The sequence below is a fragment of the Natator depressus genome, chromosome 23 (genome assembly GCF_965152275.1).
Source record: "Natator depressus isolate rNatDep1 chromosome 23, rNatDep2.hap1, whole genome shotgun sequence".
In the NCBI taxonomy this organism is placed as follows: domain Eukaryota; kingdom Metazoa; phylum Chordata; order Testudines; family Cheloniidae; genus Natator; species Natator depressus.
Genome location: NC_134256.1, coordinates 20,141,367 through 20,166,076, shown reverse-complemented (window position 1 = coordinate 20,166,076; position 24,710 = coordinate 20,141,367). Strand labels below are relative to the sequence as shown.

The 24,710-nt window shown below is 62.9% G+C and overlaps 1 protein-coding gene across 5 annotated transcripts; it reads right to left on the bottom strand.

The window, feature by feature from the left end:
- Positions 1–737: 737 nt before the first annotated feature.
- On the bottom strand, positions 738–23,048 carry TTYH1 (tweety family member 1). 5 transcript variants are annotated; one of them, XM_074937372.1, is made up of 14 exons: positions 22,834–23,047; positions 12,274–12,446; positions 9,641–9,752; positions 8,597–8,817; positions 8,168–8,263; positions 7,640–7,712; positions 6,803–6,878; positions 6,627–6,685; positions 6,030–6,122; positions 5,844–5,936; positions 4,704–4,846; positions 4,097–4,222; positions 2,704–2,782; positions 738–1,583 (listed from the first exon to the last, which is right to left on the bottom strand). In XM_074937372.1, exons 1-14 carry the CDS (start codon positions 22,957–22,959, stop codon positions 1,518–1,520), a joined length of 1,536 nt encoding a protein of 511 aa, XP_074793473.1. In that variant the 5' UTR covers positions 22,960–23,047; the 3' UTR covers positions 738–1,517. The 5 variants fall into 5 exon arrangements, with proteins under 5 accessions (XP_074793473.1, XP_074793474.1, XP_074793477.1 ...); XM_074937373.1 differs by having other exon boundaries at positions 6,627–6,682; positions 22,834–23,044; XM_074937376.1 differs by having other exon boundaries at positions 4,174–4,222; positions 22,834–23,043.
- Between the last annotated feature and the right edge of the window lie 1,662 nt (positions 23,049–24,710).

Genomic DNA, 24,710 nt, shown 5'->3' with positions numbered 1-24,710 from the left:
TCCTCCCCCTCCTGCCATGGGCTATGGAGTGTTAACAGTGGGGACCAGCCTCCCCGTGCTTCCACCCCAAGGGCGGCCCCCATTAGGGGGCAGAGGGGCATTCAGGTTCTGGGGCCCCTTTGGCCTTGGTTCTGGGGCCCCATTTGTGTCAGTCATGACATGGATTGGCCTGACAGGGGACAGCGGCTGAACTCATTTCACCTGGGGCCAGATTGGAGCCAGCGACCCATGGATGGGAAAGGCCCCGTGCCCCATTCCCTGCCCCTCTGAGCCAGCCAGTCCCCACGCTGGGGCCGGATCAGGGTTGGCGCCCTCTAGAGGAGAGGCAAATCAAAGCGCACACGCAGCTCCCTTTAAAATAAAATTTCCCTTTTATTTCTCTTTCCTCTGGATCGAAGGCTTGTTAGTGGCTGAGGCGCTAATTGGGACGGCAGGTGGGGTCCCCCCCCCCAGCTCACACCAGTCACCTCTCCTCTGCCTACAGGTCTCTGTTCTACAACCCGGGGGCCGGGGGCTAGCCCCCTACAGCGGGGGGGGTTAGACGTTAATTGGGGCTGGCCCGGCCCCGGGGCTGGCCAGGCTCACTTGTCTGTCTGTCTGGCCACTGCTCTCTCTGTCTTGCCCCCTTGCTCTCTCGTTCCCTCATTTTTTGATGGGCTCCTTTTCATTTGTTCTTTTTCACTCCTTCATTCCTTTACTCTTTCTTTCCCCACCCCATCTTTCTTCTATCTTTCCCCCGTTCTTTCGCTCTGTTTTTTCACACTTCATTCCTTCCCTCTGTCTCTTTCACGCTCCCGTGCAGTTCAGGCAAGCTTTGAGTTCTTTTCTTTTTCTCTCATTTGTTCTTCTCCCACTCATTCATCCGTTCACTCTCTCGTTCCTCCTTTTGCTCCTTCTTTCTGGCCTTTCATTCTTTCCCCCCTCCTTCTTTCACCGTTTTTTTGCTTTTTTTCACTTTTTTCCTTCCTTCTTTCTCTCTTCCTTCTTTTCTCCACGCATTCCTTCTCCTATTCTTTCAACTCTTTTTGCTCATTCATTCATTCATTCATCTCTTTAATTTTTCCATTCTTTCCCCTTTCACTTCATTCTTCCCCCCATCCATTCACTCTACTCTTTCACTTCTTCTTTCCTTCCCTTTCACTCTCACACTCTCTCCTTCCTCCATTCATCTGTTCTGCCCTCTCATGCTCATTCTTTCACTCCTCCATTCATTCTTTCGCTTTCCTCCTGTTTTCTCCCCCCTCGGATTCTTATGGGGGAACCCTCTTCCTTCAGCCCCTCCCCCTTCTCAGGGGCACAGACCCCGGGCATCAAACCCAGATAGACGGAGGGACGGGTCAGCAGGAGGTAGCCATGGTGGGGGTGTGGGGGTGGGGGCGCAGCCCTGGTCTCTCTCCTTCCCCCCCTGTTTGGTTCTGTCAGGCCCAGCAGCACGTGGGGGGAGGGAAGAGGGCAGCCGGTCCATGTGTTAGTCAGGGGTGGGGGCTGTGGGTCGGATTCTAGGTCAGGAAGTCCATTCAGTATCGGGGGCCTGGTTCCTCTTGGCTGGCGCCGACGTAAGATGCCTGCATGCTGGGTGAGTACTGGGGGGGAGGGGGAGAGAGAGAGATGGGGGGGAGAGATGAGAGAGAGATGGTGGTGTGGGGGATAGGCTGGAGGGGACGATGTGACTCTCTGTCCGTCAAAGCAGCCTCCTGGAACCCCAGCATTCACCCCTGGGATGGGATTATGATGTTTGGTACAAAGCAGGCCTTGTGAGGCATCATTTGAACGCAAGTCCTGTTGGCTTGTGTGTGCTCCCATTGTGTGGGGAGTTTTGCTGTCTGTGTGCTACTGATAATCCCTGAGGTGGGGAGGCTCGGGACACCATCCCTGCCCATCCTGGCCAATAGCCATTGATGGACTGATCCTCCAGGAACTTATCTAGTTCTTTTTTGAACTGCCCAACCAATGGGGGCTGCCTGACCGGCGAGGATCTTTCTAGCAGCTGGAAGAAAGTATAAAAAAAGGGACAGTGACATCCACACTTGGCCTCTCTCCTCCCCCATCTCCACACCCGGGAAACCGTCCAGAAGACAAAGACTTTGAGCTAGGGAGCCTGGTCCCAGGCTGGAAGGGAACCCGGCCTGTGTAGTGAGGAGCAGTGAGCTGCTTGTTAGCGGGAGAGGTTGTTTGGTTCAAATCTTGCTCAGACGGTTAAATTGAGATGCCGTTTCTAGTTTTATTTCTTAGGTAACTGACTCTGCTCTCTAAGCCTGCTACCAAGAGTCACTGACACTCTGTCTTGCTGGAGTTAATAAACCTGTTTGATATTTTACTCAAACCAGTGTGGATCCACTCCCCTTTTGCCGGAACGGTAAACTAATGAATCAGCTTGCACCGTCCGAGGGAGTCCCCGAGCAGTGGAAGACGGTGTATTTCTGGGGTGCCAGGCTGGGGCGACTGGCTGGGGTCCCTCTCTGAGAGGTTCAGGGAGCTGTCATGCCATGTTGCTGGGGTGTGGGGACCTGCCCATGCTGCTGGCTGAGTGATCACAGTGCCTGCAGAAGGTTCGCAGCTTGTCACTGGGGTGACACTGTGTGAGACAGCCCAGGCCAGTGAGTTAAGGGGGCACAGCGGCCCCACAGTGCCAGGTTATCCCCTGGGGGATCCCTCTCGCCTCCCCGGGAGTGGGGGCACAGGCTGGGGAGGGGAGAGACTTACCGAGGGGGGCGGGGAGTGCCGGTCCAGGAGGGGCACGCTATCATATCGAGGACTGCCACTGAACAAACCGCTTTGATTCCTGCTGAGGAGAGCGAGACAAGCGCTAGTTGGGAGGGCCGGGGGTGGGGGTGGGGGTGGAGAGAATCCTGCCCCCCCTCCGAGAGCCAGGTCCCCAAACTGGGGGTGTGTGTGACATCACTCTACCCCCAGCTTCCCCCTCCCCCCCAAATCTCTGCAGGGCCGTGCCATGGGCTCGGTCATCGAACCCAGGGCTGCCCACTGGTGATTGGGGGCGGGGCGGGGGGGGGCAGAGAGAAACAGCTGGATGTCTTGGTTTAACTGGGGCTGGGAATCTATTTAAGAGAGGCCAGCTGGGATACCAGGCTAGAGGAGCCCATCGCTCAGTCACAGGGCAGCAGCCAGGATACTGGGCTAGATGGGCCCATGGCTCTGAACCAGGGCAGCAGCCGGGATACTGGGCAAGATGGGCCCATGGCTCTGTCGCAGGGCAGCAGCTGGGATACCGGGCTAGAGGGGCCCACGGGTCTGAACCAGGGCAGCAGCCGGGATACCAGGCTAGATGGGTCCATGGGTCTGATCTGGTCTGAACAGTCTTAGAGGCCCATCCCCCACTAGCTGGTATTGTTATAAGTAACCCTTCGAGCTCTGGGCAGAGTGAATCCAGAAACAACCGGACAGTGTGTGTGGGAGGGTGGGTGGGGGCGGGGGAGGGGGAGGCGGTTGCCATGTGCCTCCCAGTGGTGGCTCGGGGGGGATAGCTTTAATTGCAGAAAGGGACAGAGATTGGCTGGAGGGGCCCATAGGGGAGGGCAGGGCCCACTGATGGTTGGGGAGGGTCCCCTGGACTGCCCTCCCCCATCCAGCAAGGCAGGACAGGGGGCAATATGGAGGGGGCACCCATCAGCACCTGGCCCAGCTCAGCACTGGGGCACCTGACCCCTAAGTCCCAGGCAGGCCGGGGTCTGGTGAGTGCCGGCGCAGCCGAGATGGAGCTGTTGCAGGGGCAGGGGAAGCCGGGGGGGGGGGGGGGGGAAGGGGATGGACGGACGGATGGATGAGAAGAGCGACAGCGACAGGGGAATGAGGGAGAGAGGGAACGGAGAGAGGGGTAGCTGGGGGTGGATGGCTGGATGGTCAAAGGGACGGATGGAGGGACGGGGGTGTAACGGGGTCGGACGGGTGGGTGGACAAACAAACGGAGAGACGGGTGCAAGGGGGAAGGAGAACCACAGCGGGGCCAGCCGGCCAGTGGGGTGGGACAGACAGACACAGGGTGGGGAGCGAGGACAGACGCCCAGCGCCCGCCGGCCCCCAGCCCAGCCCCCGGCTGCGGTCCGTGGGGGGGTGGGGGGAGGGGATGGGGGCTACTCACATGTACTGTGAGACGGGGGCGTTGGAAATGGGTGGGGCCGAGAGGCGCAGGCTGGAGCGGGGCGGGGGGCTACGTGCCTGAGGGGTGAAGGGGTCGTCGTCCTCTGTGTCCTCGTAGGCCGCGTCCCTGCCGGCCGGAGAGGGGGGGTTGGCGGGGGGCTGCTTGGCGATGCTCCCCCCCACATGACATGTCCCCCTGCCCGTCCCCCCCAGATACCCGCCCACCGCCGTGACTGCTCCCGCCCCCTGGCCAGATGCCCCGCCCCTGCCAGAACCACCCCCCCCCGCCTCCCCCTCCCCCCGGCAACCTGCTGCCCGGCCACAACAGGCCCCGCCCCCCACTGCTGGCAGTCCCGCCCATCCCAGATGCCCCGCCCATCCCAGATGCCCCGCCCACTCCCTCCACTCTGAGAAGCTCCACCCACCTGTCCCAACCATCCCCACCCCAGATGCCCCACCCCCACTGTGAGTGGCCCCACCCACCACAAGCAGAACTGCCCTCCCACCCTAGATGTCCCACCCCCTATACCCAGCTGCGCCCCACCCCCTGCTGCCCGCTCGGCTCCACCCCCTCAGAGGCCCCGCCCCCTGCGCCTGGCCCTGCCCACCTGCTCTGGAACCTCTCCCAGGCGCGGGGCAGGCTGCAGACGGCTGTGGTGAAGGCGAGGGCCGAGAGGAGGGAGAAGAGCAGCAGGAAGAGCAGCCCCTCCATGCCGTCATAACAGAGCCCCTTGAGCGCGTCCACGTAGCCCTGGGGGAGAGACGGCATCACCGGCCCTCTGGGGGGCGGAGCCTGGGAGCTACCATAGCCCAGGGGGCGGAGCCTGGGGGGAGCTACCATAGCCCCGGGGGAGCTACCACAGCTCAGGGAGGTGGAGCCTGGGGCCTACCACAGCTCAGGGAGGCGGAGCCTGGGGGGAGCTGCCACAGCCCAGGGGGGCAGAGACTGGGGGGAGCTACCATAGCCCAGGGGGCGGAGCCTGGGAGCTACCACAGCCCCGGGGGCGGAGCCTGGGGGGAGCTACCATAGCCCAGGGGGCGGAGCCTGGGGGGAGCTACCATAGCCCGGGGGGCGGAGCCTGGAGGGAGTACCACAGCTCAGGGAGGCGGAGCCTGGGGGGAGCTACCATAGCCTAGGGGGCGGGGCCTTGGAGCTACCACAGCCCCGGGGGCGGAGCCTGGGGGGAGCTACCATAGCCCAGGGGGCGGAGCCTGGAGGGAGTACCACAGCTCAGGGAGGCAGAGCCTGGGGGCTACCACAGCCCCGGGGGCGGAGCCTGGGGGGAGCTACCATAGCCCAGGGGGCGGAGCCTGGAGGGAGTACCACAGCTCAGGGAGGCAGAGCCTGGGGGCTACCACAGCCCAGGGGGCGGAGCCTGGGAGCTACCACAGCCCCGGGGGCGGAGCCTGGGGGAGCTACCATAGCCCCAGGGGCGGAGCCTGGGTGGAGTACCACAGCTCAGGGAGGTGGAGCCTGGGGGGAGCTACCATAGCCCCGGGGGCGGAGCCTGGGGGCTACCACAGCTCAGGGGGGCGGAGCCTGGGGAAGCTACCACAGCCCCGGGGGCGGAGCCTGGGGGGAGCTACCACAGCCCGGGGGGCGGACCCTGGGGGGAGCTACCATAGCCCCGGGGGGGCTACCACAGCTCAGGGGAGCGGAGCCTGGGGGAGCTACCATAGCCGGGGGGGGAATGCTGCCAGAGGGGGGCCCGGCAGCGGGACACCCCCGGGGGGACAGGAGCCGATACCTTGTGAAGTCCCCGGCAGTTGAGCAGCGCGACCAGCTGGTGGAAGTTGCTCTCCGTGGTGTTCAGGGTGCCCTGCACAGACACCAGGTTCCTCTGGGGGAGGGAGAGAGAGGGATGGAACCCAGGCGTCCGGGCTCCCCGCCCGTCCCCCCACCCCCTTGGCTTTACTCCCTAGCCTGCACTGACCTCTGCCGCGGGGAACTGTGGGATAGCTTCTCTCTCCAGGCCATGCAGCTGGGAATGGATGCTGGACAGCGCCCGCTGCGACATGGTCAGCCTCTGGGGGGTGAGAGCGGGATTGGGGGGCGCAGATGGGAGCGGGGTTGCGGCTCCCTCCCCCCCGCCCCGGCTCCGGCCCCAGGAGCTGCTGGTCAGCAACAAACCGGCTGCACGACTGTGTCTGGCGCCCTCTAGTGGTGGGTTCAGGTAGAGGCCCCCCCCTTATCCCCCCCAGCCCTGCCGGTGCCCCTCACTCCTGACCCGCAGCCCCCTGCTAGCCCGGCCTTGGGCTCCCCTGCCACAGCCCTGCCGGTGCCCCTCACTCCCGACCCGCAGCCCCCTGCCACCCCGGCCCTGGGGCTCCCCTGCCACAGCCCTGCCGGTGCCCCTCACTCCCGACCCGCAGCCCCCTGCCACCCCGGCCCTGGGGCTCCCCCCACACACTCAGCCCCCAGAATCCAGAGCCCAGGCCTCCCTGCTGGTGGTGCTGGTGTGCCCCTCCCCCACCCGGCCCAGTCTGAGCCCCAGCCAGCTCGGTTCACGGGTGAGTCGTTGGGGTCTCACCTGTTGGAAGGGGTTCGGGACGTCCAGACTGCAGGCGAGATAGTACTGGAGGATTTCTGCTGGGGGGGTGGAGAAGGAAGGGGTTAATAATGGGCCCCTCTAGTCTGGTCTCCCCTCCCCCGCCCCCATCAGACCCATGGGCCCATCTAGCCTGGCCTCCTGCCTCTAGTGCCTACCTGGGTTAAGGTCTGTCTTGGCCTGGGTCAGGTTCAGGACGAAGCCGTCTGGGTCAGAGCAGAAATCGCTGAGTCCCTGTTTGGGGGGGAGAGGGGGGGAGTAATCAGCTAAGAATCAGGTCTGGGCACAGGGGGGAGCCCAAGGCTGGGCTGGCAGGGGGCTGCGGGTCGGGAGTGAGGGGCACCGGCAGGGCTCGGGGGGGACAGGGCTGGGGAGGCAGGGGGCTGCGGGTCAGGAGTGAGGGGCACTGGCAGTGCTGGGGGGGGACAGGGCCGGGCTAGCAGGGGGCTGCAGGTGGGGAGTGAGGGGCACCGGCAGGGCTGGGGGGGGACAGGGCCGGGCTAGCAGGGGGCTGCGGGTGGGAAGTGAGGGGCACTGGCAGGGCTGGGGGGAGCCCAGGGCTTGGCTAGCAGGGGGCTGCGGGTGGGAAGTGAGGGGCACCGGCAGGGCTGGGGGGAGCCCAGGGCTTGGCTAGCAGGGGGCTGCGGGTGGGAAGTGAGGGGCACCGGCAGGGCTGGGGGGAGCCCAGGGTGGGACTAGCAGGGGGTTGCGGGTCGGGAGTGAGGGGCACCGGCAGGGCTGGGGCGGGGGTTGGGGGGCAGCCTGGGTTCTCTAAGGTGAGATAATTTAATTGCCCTGGCCCCGGTTATCTTTAATGGGGTGCGGGGGAGGATTAACCCTTTCATGGCATACCCCTCCTGAGATAATATTCAGAGTAATTGCCGGTGCCCCTCACTCCCGACCCGCAGCCCCAGGAGGCACTGATCTCCTGGCGTGGCGAGAACGGGGCTGAGACCCACAACCGCGTCCCCCCCACCAGCCAGCCCTTCACTCACCACAGCTGCTGCCATCTCCAGCCCCAGGGAGCCCCAGCTCAGGATGAGAACGAAGAAACTCATCACAGTCATTCTGGGGGGAGGGGGGAGGGGAGACACTGGAGTCAGGAGCTGGGAAAGGCCCAACTCAGCCCCTCCCCCAGCCTGTGGGGCAGGGAGAAACAGCCTCTCACCCCTGCCCCCTCCCAGAGCCAGGGAGAGAACCCAGGCGTCCTGGCTCCCAGCCCCCACCCCCGCTCTAACCACTGCACCCCATTCCCCTCTCATCACCAGGCAGGGGGGCTGTGAGGCAGGATGGTGGGGGAGGTGGGACAATGGGGGTTGTGGAGGGATGGGGGGGTTGGGGGAGGGGGCTGTGGGGATGGTGAAGGGAAGACGGGGGACAGTGGGGGGCAGGGGAGGAGGGGGGATTTGGGGGGAGGGGGCTGTTGGGCTGGTAAATAGAAGATGGGGGCTGTGAGGGGGGGGATCGGGTCCCAGTGACTGCAGCTGCCCCCCCGCCCGCCCCCCAGGTCTCCCCCGACTCACACGACCAGCAGCCACTTGATCTGCTTCGCCAGCCCCAGCAGGGTGAAGAGGCCAATGGCCAGGTCCAGCAGCAGCAGCAGGATATAGGCCAGCCACCTGGGGGGCGAGGGGGGGCCCAGGGGTGAGCCCAGCCCTCCTGCCTCCCCCGCCCCCCGCCAGCCACCTGGGGGGCGAGGGGGGGCCCAGGGGTGAGCCCAGCCCCCCTGCCTCCCCCGCCCCCCGCCAGCCACCTGGGGGCGAGGGGGGGCCCAGGGGTGAGCCCAGCCCTCCTGCCTCCCCCGCCCCCCGCCAGCCACCTGGGGGGGAGGGGGGGCCCAGGGGTGAGTCCAGCCCCCCCTTCCCCCTCCATCCCCCGCCCCCCGCCAGCCACCTGGAGGGGGGAGGCAGCTCTCAGGACCCCCCCTGTTCCCTCCCGTCTCCCGGTCTCACCTGTAGTCCTCCAGGTAGGCCAGGCCGTGGGCCAGCTGGCTGGGGCTGCCCCCCAGGGCCCCCCAGAAGGGGAGACCCGCCAGGATCTGGGCCACGGCCTCGGCCTGGCGCCGCGTGTTGCGCACGACGGCCACGAACTCGGTGCGGGGGGCCAGCGCCTCCTCCAGCCGCGTCAGGTCCCCCCCCACGGCCCCCGACAGCAGCCCCAGCGTCTGGCGCACCTGGGGGGGAAGGGGCCCGGGTCAGGCGCCCGGCACATGCGTGTGTCACCGTCACGCCTCCCCCATGTTTGTGCCACCGTCACGCCTCCCCTCCACGTGGCTTGTCATGGTCACGCCTCCCCCCCATGCGTGTGCTGTGTCATGCCTCCCCCCCACACGCATGTGTCCTGGTCAAGCCTCCCCCACACGTGGGCCACCGTCACGCCTCCCCCCCACGCGTGTGCTGTGTCATGCCTCCCCCCCACGCATGACACCGTCCTGCCTCCCCCCACATGTGTGCCACCATCAACGCCTGTCCTCACACGCATGTTCCACCGTCATGCCTCCCCACATGTGTGTCACCATCATGCCACCCCCCCACGCGTGTGCGGGGTGTCACCCCTCCCACACGCCTGCGTGTTGCCATATGCCCCCTCACACGCTTCCCCCGCCCGTGTGTGCAGGGTCCCCGCGCTGCACAGGGTGGGGGAGTCGCTCCCTGGGCAGCTAGCGGGGGGGGGGGGAGTGGGGCTCTGGGAGCTTTGGGGGGCAGTGGGGAGTGGGGGGGGCATGCGGCACAGGGGCCTCACCAGTGTGTCCGCGCCTTGCAGCGGGTGGCTGGTGCTGGGGGGTGCAGCGGGAGGTAGGAGGGCAGTGGGGGGCACAGGGGGAGCCTGGGGGGGCACAGGAGGGGCTCACCAGCGTGTCGGCGCTCTGCAGCGTCAGGTTGGCATTAGGGGCTGGGGGGGCAGAGGGGGAGGTAAGAGGGCAGTGGGGGGCATAGGGGGCGTACGGGGGGCCTGGGGGGCACAGGGGGGGCCTGGGGGGCACAGGGGGGGCTCACCAGCGCGTCGGCGCTCTGCAGCGTCAGGTTGGCGTCCAGCAGCGCGGCCGTGACCTGCCCGACCCCGTCGTTGGTCTCGCTGTTCCCGTAGAAGCCCAGGCCGATCCCTGCACTGGGGGGGGGGCACAAGGGCGGTCAGCACCGGTGGGGGGACGAGTCCCACCCCCCCAGCTCAGCCCCATCCCACTGGCGCTCCAGCCCCCCCCCGGGCGCCCCCCAGGCCTGGGGGCAGGGGGACAGGCATGGGGCAGAGTTCAGCTGGGGAGAGGAGGTGGGGGGGGCGGGGGGGGCGATGGCCGGGATGACGGATGAAGACCCATAAGCTTCTTAGCACAGAGGGGAGGGGGGCAGCGGGAGGGGGGGAGCTGGGCCCTGCCAGCCTGGGATCCCACCCCCGCATCACACCCACAGGCCCATCCAGCTGTCACTGGCCCCCACCCCCAGGAGGCAGCAGGCTCCTGACAGCCAGATCCGCCCCCCCCCAGCAATCAGAATGGGGGGTGGGGTAATTACAGCCCTGCGGATAACGAGAGAGGCGCCCTGCCGGAGACACCCCTCGAGCTCTGGGGCAGCAGCCACTGATCAGCCCCCCACGGACTGTCCTGGACCCCTCCCTACCCCACTCCCCCATAACTCCCAACTCCCCCTCCCTCCCCCTTGTACCTCCCATACCCCCCGGACCCCTCCATCCCCCCCATACCTCTCAACCCCACCCCCCTTTGTTCCCATCCCCCCCATAACTCCCAACTCCCCCTCCTTCCCCCTCGTACCTCCCATACCCCCCAGACCCCTCCATCCCCCCATACCTCCCAACCCCACCCCCTCTGTACCCATCCCCCTCGTACCTCCCAACCCCACCTCCATCCCCCTTATCCCCCTCATACCTCCCATACCCCCTCATGCCCCCCATTCCCCGCCATCCCCCCATTCCCCACCATTCACCCCCAGACCCCTCCATCCTCTCCCCCTCGTACCCCTCATCCCGCCCGACCACTCCGTCCCCATCCCCCTCCATCCCCTGCTGGACCCTTCCATCGCCCTCCCCCTCGTACCTTCCCCCCATGCCTCCCATCCCCCCCCATACCCCCCCATTCCATTTGTCTGTGACTGAGGCTGGCTGGCTCCCAAAATCCTGCTGCCATGGCAACCGCCCCCTCCATAGCCCCATTGTCACGCTAATGAGGCCCCTTCCTTGCAGGGCAGGAGCCATGGGGGGCGGGGGGCGCGGAGCCAGTTTCTTTCCCCATCACCGAGCCAAGCTGGGTGGGAGAGGGGCAGGGAGAGAACCCAGGCGTCCTGGCTCCCAGCCCCGCTCCCTCTAACACTAGACCCCACTCCCCTCCGCGTAGCAATGGGACCAGGGCGCTCTGGGGTTTGGTCCCGCCCTGTCTGCGGCCCGGCTGCTCAGGAGCTGGCCTGGGTCTGAGCCCAGGGGAGTTGGGCTCCCGCCCCCCAGCCAGCCCCTGGCACACAGAGGGGCCCATTGTCCGCTCTCTGAATGGCCCAGGGCTGGGCTCTCAATGGGGCCCTTCTCCCCCCAGCCTGGCTCCTTCTCAGGGGGCTGCCAGCGACCCCCAGGGAGGGGGGGTATGGGGCTGGGATGGGGGAGGAGAGACTCAATAACCCAGCCCGGAGAAAGGAGAGTCTGGTGAAATTCCCTGCAGTGAGAGGGGAGTGGGGGCTAGTGGTCAGAGTGTGGGGGGGCTGGGAGCCAGGACTCCTGGGTTCCATCCCCAGCTCTGGTGCGGGAGGGGGACTGACTGTGTTTTTGTCCCATGAACTTGGCCTTCTGCCTTGGCGCCCGGAGCTGGGAAGTTTTGTTTTTCCCCCTGTGTGGCAGTGAAGGGGGGGGGGGATTGGCAAGGATGGGGGGGCCAGGGGGACCACGCGGGGGCACGGCCATGGCAGAACAAAGAGACAAAGGAGCCGGGGGACCAAGGCCGGGGCCGGGGCCAGGGGGAGAAAAGGGACCCGGCTTCCTATAGCGCCAGGAAACAAGCAGCTCTTTATGGTAGCTGGGGGTCAGGAGGGGAGGGGGGGCACTGACAGCCAGTGCCAGACAAAGCCAGGACAATGGGGAGTCTGATGGACCCAGGGAGGCTGCGAGTGGGGGGGGGGCGGGGGGCGGGGAGGACAGATACCAACCCCAGCAGCCTCCTTAGCAAAGGCTTAGAGAATGGGGGGCGGGGAGTGGGGCTCGGGGCCTGTCCCCTCTAGGGGTGCCGGCTCCCATCCGGCACCAGGGCGGGGACTGGCTGGCTCAGGGGGGCGGGGAATGGGGCCCGGGGCCTGTCCCCTCTAGGGGGCGCCAGCTCCCACCTGGCCCCAGGGCAGGGACTGGCTGGCTCGGGGGGGGGGGCAGGGAATGGGGCGCGGGGCCTGTCCCCTCTAGGGGGCGCCGGCTCCCACCTGGCCCCAGGGCAGGGACTGGCTGGCTCAGGGGGGCAGGGAATGGGGCCCGGGGCCTGTCCCCTCTAGGGGGCACCGGCTCCCATCCCATGCTGGAACCATTCCTGAAGCGAGTTTGTTGGGGCCTCAGCCGACATTGCCCAGTCCCCCCACCTTCTCACACAGGTTGGGGGGGCTCTGACCCCCCAGCCCCATCCGTCTCCCCCCCTTCCCCGGGTCCCCACCAGCAGATGACAATGGCGGCCACGCAGCTCCAGGTGACGCAGCAAACCCTCTGCGGCTTGGGCTCGTCCTCGTCCTCCGGGTCGCAGCAGCAGAACCGGATCAGGTGGATGCAGATCAGCCCCAGGCTGATCGCCAGGCAGAGCCCGGCCACGCTGGCCAGGAGCAGCAGGGCCTGGGGGACGGACAGACAGACGCAGATCAACCCACAGACAGTGGTTAGAGAGCGGGGCGGGGGGGGGCGGGCCTGGGAGCCAGGACTCCTGGGTTCTCTCCCCGGCTCTGGGAGGGGTGCGGGGTCCAGTGGTTAGAGCGGGGGGGCTGGGAGCTTGGACTCCTGGGTTCTCTCCCCGGCTCTGGGAGGGGTGCGGGGTCCAGTGGTTAGAGCAGGGGGGCTGGGAGCCAGGATTCCTGGGTTCTCTCCCCGGCTCTGGGAGAGGTGCGGGGTCCAGTGGTTAGAGCAGGGGGGCTGGGACCTAGGACTCCTAGGTTCTCTCCCTGGCTCTGGGAGGGGTGCCGGGTCTAGTGGTTAGAGCAGGGGGGGCTGGGAGCCAGGACTCCTGGGTTCTCGCCTATATTTCTAGGAGAAGGTGCCCGGCCCTGTGACAATCCCTGCCCCCCAGGGCCCAAAGGGGGCAGATGAGGGCATGTCCAGGGCGCCCGGCCCTGTGCCTATCCTCCCAGCCAGCCCCAATCTCCTGCCCCGACCCCCTCAGGCAAACACAAGCCTGGCCCAGCAGATTACAGCTGCTCTCAGTTTGCTCCAGGCTTAGAGGGTGAAACCGCCCCCAGGGAAACTGCGTGGGCCAGGCCCCCACCCCACAGCAGCTGGCAGCGTGCGGGGGAGGGGGCGGGGGGGCGCCGTGGGCGGGGGGCGGGGGGAGCTGAGAGACATTTCACAGCCTGCTTCTGCTGGAGAGCGGCCAGGGCTTGCCAGTCAGAGAAATACAGCTCGTCTGTCTGTCTGTCTGTCCCTCCCTCCCCACGCACCCTCCATCCACCCACCCATCCCTCCCCTACACCTGTCCGTCCAGTGACGGGCGTGTGGGGACGGACACGGAGGGTATGGGGGCATGGGGGGGGCGTGATGGATGGACAGACAGACAGAGGAGCATGCATGGGGATGCAGAGACAACCCAGTGCCGTTTACTTTGGCCCAGCAGGTGGCGGGGGTAGGTGGGGGCCCGTGGGGCTGTGGCCCGTTCCCAGCCGGCAGCGGGGGTGGTGGGCAGGCAGAGGCCCATGGGGCTATGTGTGGGGATGGAGGGAGGGATGGGGGTCTGTGGGGGGGGGATGAAGGGGTGCATGGGGACGGAGGGATGGGGAGGGATGGAGGGGTGTGTGGGGGGATGGAGGGAGGGATGAGGGGCGCATGGGGACAGAGGGAGGGGTGTGTGGGGACGAAGGGGCACGTTGGGGGGACAGACGGGTAGAGATAGAGGGATGGGGATGGGTGGTGGGGAGGGATGGAGGGATGGGGACGGAGGAGGCGCATGGCGGGATGGATGGGCAGGGATAGAGGGAGGGAGGGAGGGATGGGAGGTTGTGTGTGGGGATGGAGGGAGGGGTGCGTGGGGATGGAGGGGCACGTGGGGTGGATGGATGGGTAGGGATAGAGTGATGGGGATGGGTGTGTGTGGGGAGGGAGGGAGGGACAGGGAGGGGTGGGGGGCTGTGTGTGGGGATGGAGGGAGGGATGGGGGCTGTGTGTGGGGATGGAGGGGTGCGTGGGGAGGGATGGGGGCTGTGTGTGGGGATGGAGGGAGGGATGGGGACTATGTGTGGGGATGGGGGGCTGTGTGTGGGGATGGGGGGAGGGATGGGGGCTGTGTGTGGGGATGGAGGGAGGGATGGGGGCTGACAGTGGGGATGGAGGGGTGCGTGGGGAGGGATGGGGGCTGTGTGTGGGGATGGAGAGGTGCGGGAGGAGTGATGGGGGCTGTGTGTGGGGATGGAGGGAGGGATGGGGGCTATGTGTGGGGATGGGGGCTGTGTGGGGGGATGGAGGGAGGGATGGGGGCTGAGCGTGGGGATGGAGGGAGGGATGGGGGCTATGTGTGGGGATGGGGGGCTGTGTGTGGGGACGGGGGGAGGGATGGGGGCTGTGTGGGGGGATGGAGGGAGGGATGGGGGCTGAGCGTGGGGATGGAGGGAGGGATGGGGGCTATGTTTGGGGATGGGGGGCTGTGTGTGGGGGGATGGAAGGAGGGATGGGGGCTGAGCGTGGGGATGGAGGGAGGGATGGGGGCTATGTTTGGGGATGGGGGGCTGTGTGTGGGGGGATGGAAGGAGGGATGGGGGCTGAGCGTGGGGATGGAGGGAGGGATGGGGGCTTTGTGTGGGGATGGAGGGAGGGATGGGGGCTGAGAGTGGGGATGGAGGGAGGGATGGGGGCTATGTGTGGGGATGGGGGTCTGTGTGTGGGGACGGGGGGAGGGATGGGGGCTGTGTGTGGGGATGGAGGGCCGCGTGGGGACAGGAGGGGCGCCTGGGGGGACGGATGGCTGAGCGGCTGCCCCGTGCCTGGCTCTGCCGCGCGGGGGGCCCCCGGTGACCTACATAGCAGCGAATCCAGAGCTCGGCTCCTGGTTCTGCCTGCCAAGGGAATCACCAGGAAATCTGGCTCCCTGGGTGTGGGGGGAGGGAAGGAGGGATGGAGGGGAGTGGATGGATGGATGGAGGAGTGTGGGGGGGAAAGGGAGGGATAGATGCACGGGAGTGGATGGATGGATGGAGGGGTGTGGGGGGAGGGAGGGAGGGATGGAGGAGTGTGGGGGGAGGGAGGGATGGATGGAGGGGTGTGAGGGGTGTGGGGGGAGGGAGGGGTAGATGCAGGGGAGTGGATGGATGGATGGAGGAGTGTGGGGGAGGGAAGGAGGGATGGAGGGGTTTGGGGGGGAGGGAGGGATGGATGGAGGAGTGTGGGGGGAGCGAGGGATAGATGCAGGAGAGTGGATGGATGGATGGATGGATGGAGGAGTGTGGGGGGAGGGAGGGATGGATGGAGGGGTGTGAGGGGTGTGGGGGGAGGGAGGGGTAGATGCAGGGGAGTGGATGGATGGATGGAGGAGTGTGGGGGAGGGAGGGATGGAGGAGTGTGCGGGGAGGGATGGATGGATGGAGGGGTGTGGGGGGAGGGAGGGATAGATGCAGGGGAGTGGATGGATGGATGGAGGAGTCTGGGGGAGGGAAGGAGGGATGGAGGGGTGTGGGGGGAGGGAGGGATGGATGGAGGGGTGTGGGGGGAGGGAGGGATAGATACAGGGGAGTGGATGGATGGATGGAGGAGTTTGGGGGAGGGAAGGAGGGATGGAGGGGTGTGGGGGGAGGGAGGGATGGATGGAGGGGAGTGTGGAGAGGGAGGGATAGATGCAGGGGAGGGAAAGAGGGATGGAGGTGTGTGGGGGGAGGGAGGGATGGATAGGATTAAAGCTCATAAACAAGCTGCCCCCCCGTTACGCAGCCGACTCCTGATCCACGTTAATTCCCAGCTAATTTGCATTTTGTTTAAAAAAAAGAAGCAGCACTTTTGATATTTGCATCTCGTAATCCCCAGGGCAGGAGTGCGGGTGGAGGCCAGATTTGGCCTTAATCTGCCCAGAGATCGATCCCCAGCTGGTGTCAATAGTCTGAGGCAATGGGGCCAAACCCCCAGATCGGGGGCTTGGGAGGAGGTCGATCGGCCATCGAGAGATAGACTCTGCCACTTCCCTTGGTGGCTTGTCCCAACAAGGCACTTTGACTCAGCTGAGTTACTCCCCCCTCGCTGTTCAAACCTGGTGCCTTCTTCCCAGTCTGACGGTGTCTGGCTTCCAGCCCTTGTGTCCTCTGCCTGCCACCACCAGGTCAAAGAGCAGCTGATACGCCCCCCCCCCCCCCCCCCCGGGAAGGTCCTCCTACGTCCTACGTCCTAGTCAAGTTGCCTCTTGATCTTTTGGATCAGCTACTTTTATTTTTTGAATTCACACTTTGTTACTTCTGTTTGAGTCTGTCCACAGGCGCCCTAAACCCGATATAAAAGCAGTGAGTTGGGGCAGTGCCTCCGATGGTCTGACTCTCAAAGCAGCCAACGCAGACTTTCAGAGAGGCCACGTCCATGGGCAATGTTGCACCCACGGGAATGCCGTTTGCTGTAGATCTGGGGTACACCGTCAGTGTCAGAATCAAACTACCTCGGTCTTTCCCTACCAGAGGGAGGTCTCAGAACTTCCTGGTCGCCGATGTGTAAGAACCTGCACCCACGTAGCTTCCATCCTAATCTTGTAGTGAAGATCTTGGCTTAAGCCGGAAGTCTGAGGTTTAATAGCCCATTGGTAGATCTCAAAGCACCTGACAAAGGAGGTCAGTGTAATTATCCCCATTAACTGAGGCAGTGACCTGACCAAAGTCCCCGAGCAGAACAAGGTCTCTTTAGTCCCAGTCTGGGACTATCCATTAGGCTACGCTGCTTGATACCCGTACAGTTTATTCCCTTTCCCAGACAGGAATAGCTATAGCAGTATAAGCAACCCGTATTCCTGCAGCCCCTCCAAGGGAAAGGATGGCTTAGCTAGACCAGAAGAGTTATAGTGGGACCATGATTGTGTGTAGACAAGTCTTTGAAGATGGGTCTTAAGGAGCGCTGAGAAGGCGTTTCGACTCAGTTGAGTTAATTCGCTTGCACTAATGTGACGGAAGAAAAGATCCAGTAGATCAGACTCTAAGGACTGGAGACTCTACCTCATCCCTAGAGGAGACTCTTGTGATGGTTCATTATCCGCACTGGTAAAAAGTTTGCACCGTAGATATTTCTCATCTCGCTTTAGCTTTTCTGGGATGCCATGTCTAATTCTGGCCTCTCAGTGGCAAGAACAAGGAACCCAAACTGGATCAGTTGCTGGGATGATCCGGAGACTGGACAGTCGATTTTACGAGAAGAAACTCAAAGAGTTTGGCATGTTTAGCTTACAATGGAGGCTGGGAGGGGATCCGATTGCTTTCAGGGGGGCAAACAGCAGGGAGGGAGAAGGTGTGTTGAAACCGAAGAACAGTGCCTGGCTCAAGAACAAATGGGCATGGATAAACTGAGGCTGGAAATTAGAAGAAAGTTTCTAACCATCTGGATCAGCCTAAGTGGTTTGAAGATGGAGCTATAGCAGAGGACTGCACTCTGTGCCCTTCCAGTCCTGCTTCCTTCTGGATTTCTAGGCCGCGGAAAAGTCACCCCTTTTAGCTGGGCCCAATCAAGTGAGTGCCTCGAGTCTACATGGAGATGCTATTCCAGAACTAGGTTGGATGTGCTGTCGCTATGTGGGGGTGGCTCCCTGTGTGAGGACACGTTTATACCACAATCAGAGGGGCCCATATTTTGGTTCAGCTTGGTCCAGTAGCCTGGCTGGTGACATCTTGCTCCTATGCTCAGGGTCTGACCGATCACCAGATTTGGGGGCATCATCCCCCAGCTTCCTCCACAGCCTTGGGGGGTGGATCACCTTCTGGGCTCACCTGGGCTCAACTCCCCTAATTCATCCCCTGCCTTGTCAGGGCTGTCACGGGGCTCGCTCGCTGTTAAGGCGCCCCCTCCTGGCTGCTCTGGGAATTAGTTCCTTCCAGGTCCGATGCCCCCTTCTGTCGCTTGGTCGTGCACACCGCAGCCTCTCTCTCTCTGCGACTTGGAGTGCTCCCTCATCGTGGCTTGGCCCTCCGTGCTCACGACGCGCTTTCCCCCTCCCGGGGTATCAAAGTCAAACGGGATGAACCATCCCACAGCCCAGCCCCTTACCCAGTGCCTGGCAGGGGAGCCTGGGCCCACCCTTCACTCCAGGATCCAGCTCGAAGACCCTCTTACCAGTGTCCAAGGTCTGCAGCATCCCAGTCATGGGTCGCTCAGGTCACTTAATTCCCCTCAGCTGTGGGACTATCTGGGCAACTGGTCCTTTCTCAGACAGTGTGGGGCAGCCCCCCCATTCACAGGGACATTTCCCACTGTCTCTGTTTGGGGCTGCAAAATGTGAGTCGACTGCAGGTAACGGCGCTCAAAGCCGGGGTGAACGTGACCTGTGCTCAGATGAGGCATGGGGATGTCCTTCCTCCCATCCACTGCGCATCGGTTTATTTCGTACGCGCTCGTCCGGTCAATTTCTCCGCGTGTTATCCTAGAACTGTGGGGCCGGAAGAGACCTTAAGGGATCATGACTCCATCTCCAAGGCAACTTAGATCAGCTCCGGCTGGCGTTTGTTCCACTTGTTCTTAAAACCCTCCAAGGACCAGCCCCGAGACGGGCTTTCGGGCCACTTTGGCTCAGGCCCCTTGCCCAGATGATTCCGAGGAAGGTCTAAGAACACCACGGCCACAAAGGCAAGAGAACCTGCGACCAAACAGTTTTCATCCTAATCTCGGAGCGGCGAGCGCGGTGTAAGCCGGAGGTTGAATTGCCCGGCCGGAATTTGGATCCTCGTTAACGACAGCTCTGGATATTCTTGGTGCCCATCTAGCCCTCCTTAACTTGCTAAGTTACTGGCCCCTACCCCACCCGGTGGCCAGGAGTTCCACAGGCCAACGACACCTTGCCTTGGATCACTTGGGAAGTCACCACCCTTTAATTTCACCGGACGCCCCATGCTCATCTTCTCCAGGCCTTGGGGCATCTTCATGGCTCTTCACTGCAGGAATCTCTCAGGCCTGGGTCATGCAGGGTTACCTGCAAATCTAGGTGTCTGGGAATCAGTCCAGATGGGGGACTCCATCCCCACTTTAATATGTAAAGCCAAAACAATGTGCTGCCCAGCACATGGGGCAAATTCACCACCTAGGAACACGGAGACCTTCTGCTCCGGGGTGCAGATGGTTCCTCGGTCTCCCCCAAGCCCCCTTGAGAGGAAGTGGCAGGTTCATGGACAGGGGAACTAGGGGGCGGCTCAAAAATACACAAGAAGTTTTTCGGGGTGGGGTGGGGGTAACATGTTAATGTTATTCTATATATAGCTAACGTCACCGTCTAAGTGGTTGAGTTTGAAATAGGGATGAAAAGACACATGGATGGAGGGATGGGGATGGATGGCCAGACAGACAGAGGGATGGGATGGATGGAGGGCTGGAGATGGAGGTAGAGGAATGTGGGGGTGGATGGCCAGACAGACAGAGGGATGGGATGGATGGAGGGCTGGAGATGGAGGTAGAAGAGTGTGGGGATGGATGGCCAGACAGACAGAGGGATGGGATGGATGGAGGGATGGGGATGGAGGTAGAGGAGTGTGGGGATGGATGGCCAGACAGACAGAGGGATGGGATGGATGGAGGGATGGAGATGGAGGTAGAGGAGTGTGGGGATGGATGGCCAGACAGACAGAGGGATGGGATGGATGGAGGGATGGAGATGGAGGTAGAGGAGTGTGGGGATGGATGGCCAGACAGACAGAGGGATGGGATGGATGGAGGGATGGAGATGGAGATAGAAGAGTGTGGGGATGGATGGCCAGATAGACAGAGGGGTGAGATGGATGGAGGGATGGAGATCGAGGTAGACGAGTGTGGGGATGGATGGCCGGATAGACAGAGGGGTGGGATGGATGGAGGGATGGGGATGGAGGTAGAGGAGTGTGGGGGTGGATGGCCAGACAGACAGAGGGATGGGATGGATGGAGGGATGGAGATGGAGATAGAAGAGTGTGGGGATGGATGGCCAGATAGACAGAGGGGTGAGATGGATGGAGGGATGGAGATCGAGGTAGACGAGTGTGGGGATGGATGGCCAGATAGACAGAGGGGTGGGATGGATGGAGGGATGGGGATGGAGGTAGAGGAGTGTGGGGATGGATGGCTAGGCAGACAGAGAGATGGGATGGATGGAGGGATGGAGATGGAGGTAGAGGAGTGTGGGGGTGGATGGCCAGACAGACAGAGCGGTGGGATGGATGGATGGATAGAGCTGAGTGAGTGGGAACAGACAGATAGCTCTGGGGATAGATGGACAGACAGACAGACACCCCCCCCCACCGCCCACACTCCACTGTAGGGGGAGGAGCTGCCCCCATTGGAGGGGCCCTGGACGGTTACCTCTGAAGTAGAGTAGACCCCCCACCCCCTACAGCCTCCCCCAGTACACATAACAGGGGGCTCCCAGCATAACAAGAGATTAAACCCCCACCCCAGACAATTACCTCCCCCCCACCCCCGCTGGCCCCACTGCCAGGCTAGACCCAGGACACAGAAATGTCCCCTCCACCCCTGCTTGCCTCCACTGTGCCCCCTTTCCGGCTCAGCACTCCCTCTGCCCCCCCCCCGGTCTGTCCCTGCGTCGGGGCCTGGCTCACGAGTCTTCTCTTCCTCCCTCATGCTGCCGGTCTCTCTCCTCCTCTCTCTTTCTCTCCTTCGGGTCCCTCCATCGCTCTGGTCTGTCCGTCCCCATCCCGCCCTCATTTTCTTCCTCCTTTGGTCCATCCCTTTCCTCTTTCTGTGTCCTGCCCTCCTCTCCCCGTCCATCCCTCCTGTCTCCTTCTATCCATCCCCTTCCTCCAACACACACACAGCTCCATCCATCTCTCCTCTTCATCCCTCCATTCCCCTTCCTTCAACACACACTGCTCCATCCATCTCTTCTCCATCCCTCCTGTCTCCTTCTGTCCATCCCCTTCCTCCAACACACACACTGCTCCATCCATCTCTCCCCTTCATCCCTCCATCCCTCCTGTCTCCTTCTATCCATCCCTTCCTCCAACACACACACACTGCTCCATCAATCTCTCCTCCATCCCTCCTCTCTCCTTCTATCCATCCCCTTCCTCCAACACACACACTGCTCCATCCATGTCTCCCCTTCATCCCTCCATCCCTCCTGTCTCCTTCTGTCCATCCCCTTCCTCCAACACACACACTGCTCCATCCATCTCTCCTCCATCCCTCCTGTCTCCTTCTATCCATCCCCTCCTCCAACACACACACTGCTCCATACATGTCTCCCCTTCATCCCTCCATCCCTCCTGTCTCCTTCTGTCCATCCCCTCCTCCAACACACACTGCTCCATCCATCCCTCCCCTCCATCCCTCCTGTCTCCATCTATCCATCCCCTTCCTCGAACACACATACTGCTCCATGCATCTCTCCTCCATCCCTCCTGTCTCCTTCTGTCCATCCCCTTCCTCCAACACACACACTGCTCCATCCATCTCTCCTCCATCCCTCCTGTCTCCTTCTATCCATCCCCTTCTGCCAACACACACTGCTACATTCATCTCTCCCTTTCATCCCTCCATCCCTCCTGTCTCCTTCTGTCCATCCCCTTCCTCCAACACACACACTGCTCCATCCATCTCTCCCCTTCATCCCTCCATCCCTCCTGTCTCCTTCTGTCCATCCCCTTCCTCCAACACACAGACTGCTCCATCCATCTCTCCTCCATCCCTCCTGTCTCCTTCTGTCCATCCCCTTCCTCCAACACACAGACTGCTCCATCCATCTCTCCTCCATCCCTCCTGTCTCCTTCTGTCCATCCCCTTCCTCCAACACACACACTGCTCCATCCATCTCTCCTCCATTCCTCCTGTCTCCTTATGTCCATCCCTTCCTCCAACACACACACTGCTCCATCCATCTCTCCCCTTCATCCCTCCATCCCTCCTGTCTCCTTCTATCCATCCCCTTCCTCCAACACATACACTGCTCCATCCACCTCTCCCCTCCATCCCTCCTGTCTCCTTCTATCCATCCCCTTCCTCCAACACTCACCCTGCTCCATCCATCTCTCCTCCATCCCTCCTGTCTCCTTCTATCCATCCCCTTCCTCCAACACACACACTGCTCCATCCATCTCTCCTCCATCCCTCCTGTCTCCTTCTGTCCATCCCCTTCCTCCAACACACACAGTGCTCCATCCATCTCTCCTCCATCCCTCCAGTCTCCTTCTGTCCATCCCCTTCCTCCAACACACACACTGCTCCATCCATCTCTCCTCCATCCCTCCTGTCTCCTTCTGTCCATCCCCTTCCTCCAACACACACACTGCTCCATCCATCTCTCCTCCATCCCTCCTGTCTCCTTCTGTCCATCCCCTTCCTCCAACACACACACTGCTCCATCCATCTCTCCCCTTCATCCCTCCATCCCTCCTGTCTCCTTCTGTCCAGCACCTTCCTCCAACACACACACTGCTCCATCCATCTCTCCTCCATCCCTCCTCTCTCCATCTATCCATCCCCTTCCTCCAACACACACACTGCTCCATCCATGTCTCCCCTTCATCTCTCCATCCCTCCTGTCTCCTTCTGTCCATCCCCTTCCTCCAACACACACACTGCTCCATCCATGTCTCCCCTTCATCCCTCCATCCCTCCTGTCTCCTTCTGTCCATCCCCTTCCTCCAACACACACACTGCTCCATCCATGTCTCCCCTTCATCCCTCCATCCCTCCTGTTTCCTTCTGTCCATCCCCTTCCTCCAACACACACACTGCTCCATCCATCTCTCTCTTTCTCCCTCCCTTTTTCTTTCTCTCCATCTCTCCCCACCTTTTTGCCTGTTTCTGTCCATCTCTTCCCCCCCCGCCCCGGCACCTCCGTCTTCCTGCCCCCCCGTGACCCCCTTACCTGCTGGTACTCCCTGTCCTGGGGGGCGAAGCTGCTCTCCACCGCCTCGAACTGGAAATTGGTGCGGGGCACCTGGTGGAGCAGGTAAACCCACCACGACGCCTGGTACTCCTGGGGGGACCCCATGGCACCCCGTGGGCGCGCGTGCGGGGGACCCTCTCGCCGGACGCCTGGGTCCCCTGGCTCACTGGCTGGCGCCGCCCATGGGGTTCGGGGGTGGGGTCGGGGTGGGCAGAGAGCTGGAGAGCGAGTGAGCGAGCGGAGATTTGGCGTGGGGGTGTGTGTGTGGGGGGCGGTATTTTGCAGGCGGGGAGAGTGGGAGCGGGGGGGCTATGGGGAGGGGCAGCGCCACCTGGTGGTGACGCCGTGGAACTTCCTAGCTTTCCCTCCCTCTCCACCCCTGTCCCCAGGGGACCCCTTTAAATTAACCCTTCGCTCCCCAGCCCCTGGGGGGGGGTACAGCGCCCCCTGGTGGTGACATGCTGGAACTGCCCACGTATTCCCCTCCACCCCTGTCCCTGGGGGACCCCTTTAAATTCACCCTTCGCGCCCCAGCCCCTGGGGGATACGGCGCCCCCTGGTGGTGACATCCGGGAGCTTTTCTAGCTGGTCATTAAATCAGCCCATAGGAGGAGGGGAGGGAGGCAGGGAGTCGCTTTAAATTAACCCTTCCTGTCCCAGCCCATTGGAGGGTGCGGGGTATGGGACGGGAACAGCACCCCCTAGTGGTGGCCTGATATAATTCCTCAGCTGTTCAGTCTCTCTCCTCCCATAACGGGGACCCTTTAAATTAACCCTTAATTTAACCTTTAACCCTTTAAATTAACTCTTAAATTAACCTTTCGCTGCTCCACCCTCTCCCAGATACTCATGCCCCCCCCCTCATGCTCCTTATTATCGTTCATTACTGATACTTGCCTTGCATCCGCTCCTAGGCGGGCCGGGTCCGGGCCGCCCTGCGCCAGGCACTGTACAGACATGGAACAAAAAGATGGTCCCTGCGACTGGTGGAGACAAACCGACCGACCCTGGGGGGCAGGGAGCACAAAGAAACAGGCTGGCCAGCTTGAAAGCGGCAGCCGTCCCAGCAAACCAGCTGCCTTAATCCCTGTCGTCCTTCATGTAAGTGTCCTGGCAAAGGGGCGTTTTGGAAGCCTGGGATTTGCTGAGTCCTTGGCCTTATGCGACGTCCTGTAGCAATGAGTTCCACAGGCCCGTCGTGTGTCGCGGGGGAAAGTGCTTGCTTGGGTCAGGTTTTAATTTGTCCCCCTGAACCCCAGCACCATTGTCCCCCCCTCCCCCGCCCCTAACCCACTAGGCCGGGGTGGACAACCTTTTTGGCCTGAGGGCCACATCTGGGTATGGCAACTGTATAGCGGGCCATGAATGCTCACAAAATTGGGGGTTGGGGTGCAGGATGGGATGAGGGCTCCAGCTGGGGGTGCGGGCTCTGGGGTGGGGCCAGAAATGAGGAATTCAGTGTGTGGGAGGGGGCTCCAGCCTGGGGCAGGAGGTTAGGGTGCAGGGGGGTGAGGGCTCCAGCTGGGGATGTGGGCTGTGGGGTGGGGTTGGGAATGAGGTGTTTGGGATGCAGGAGGGTGCTCTGCACTGGAATCAAGGGGTTTGGAGGGTGTGAGGAGGACCAGGGCTGGGGCAGGGGTTTGGGGTGCAGGGGAAGGCTCAGGGAAGCAGTCTCCGGGCGGCGCTTACCTCAAGCAGCTCCTGGAAGCAGTGGCATGTCCCCTCTCCGGCTCCTGAGCAGAGGCACGACCAGGTGACTCTGCATGCTGCCACGTCTGCAGATGCCGGCCCTGCAGCTCCCATTGGCCACGGTTCCCGGCCAATGGGAGCTACAGGGGCAGCATTTGGGGTGGGGG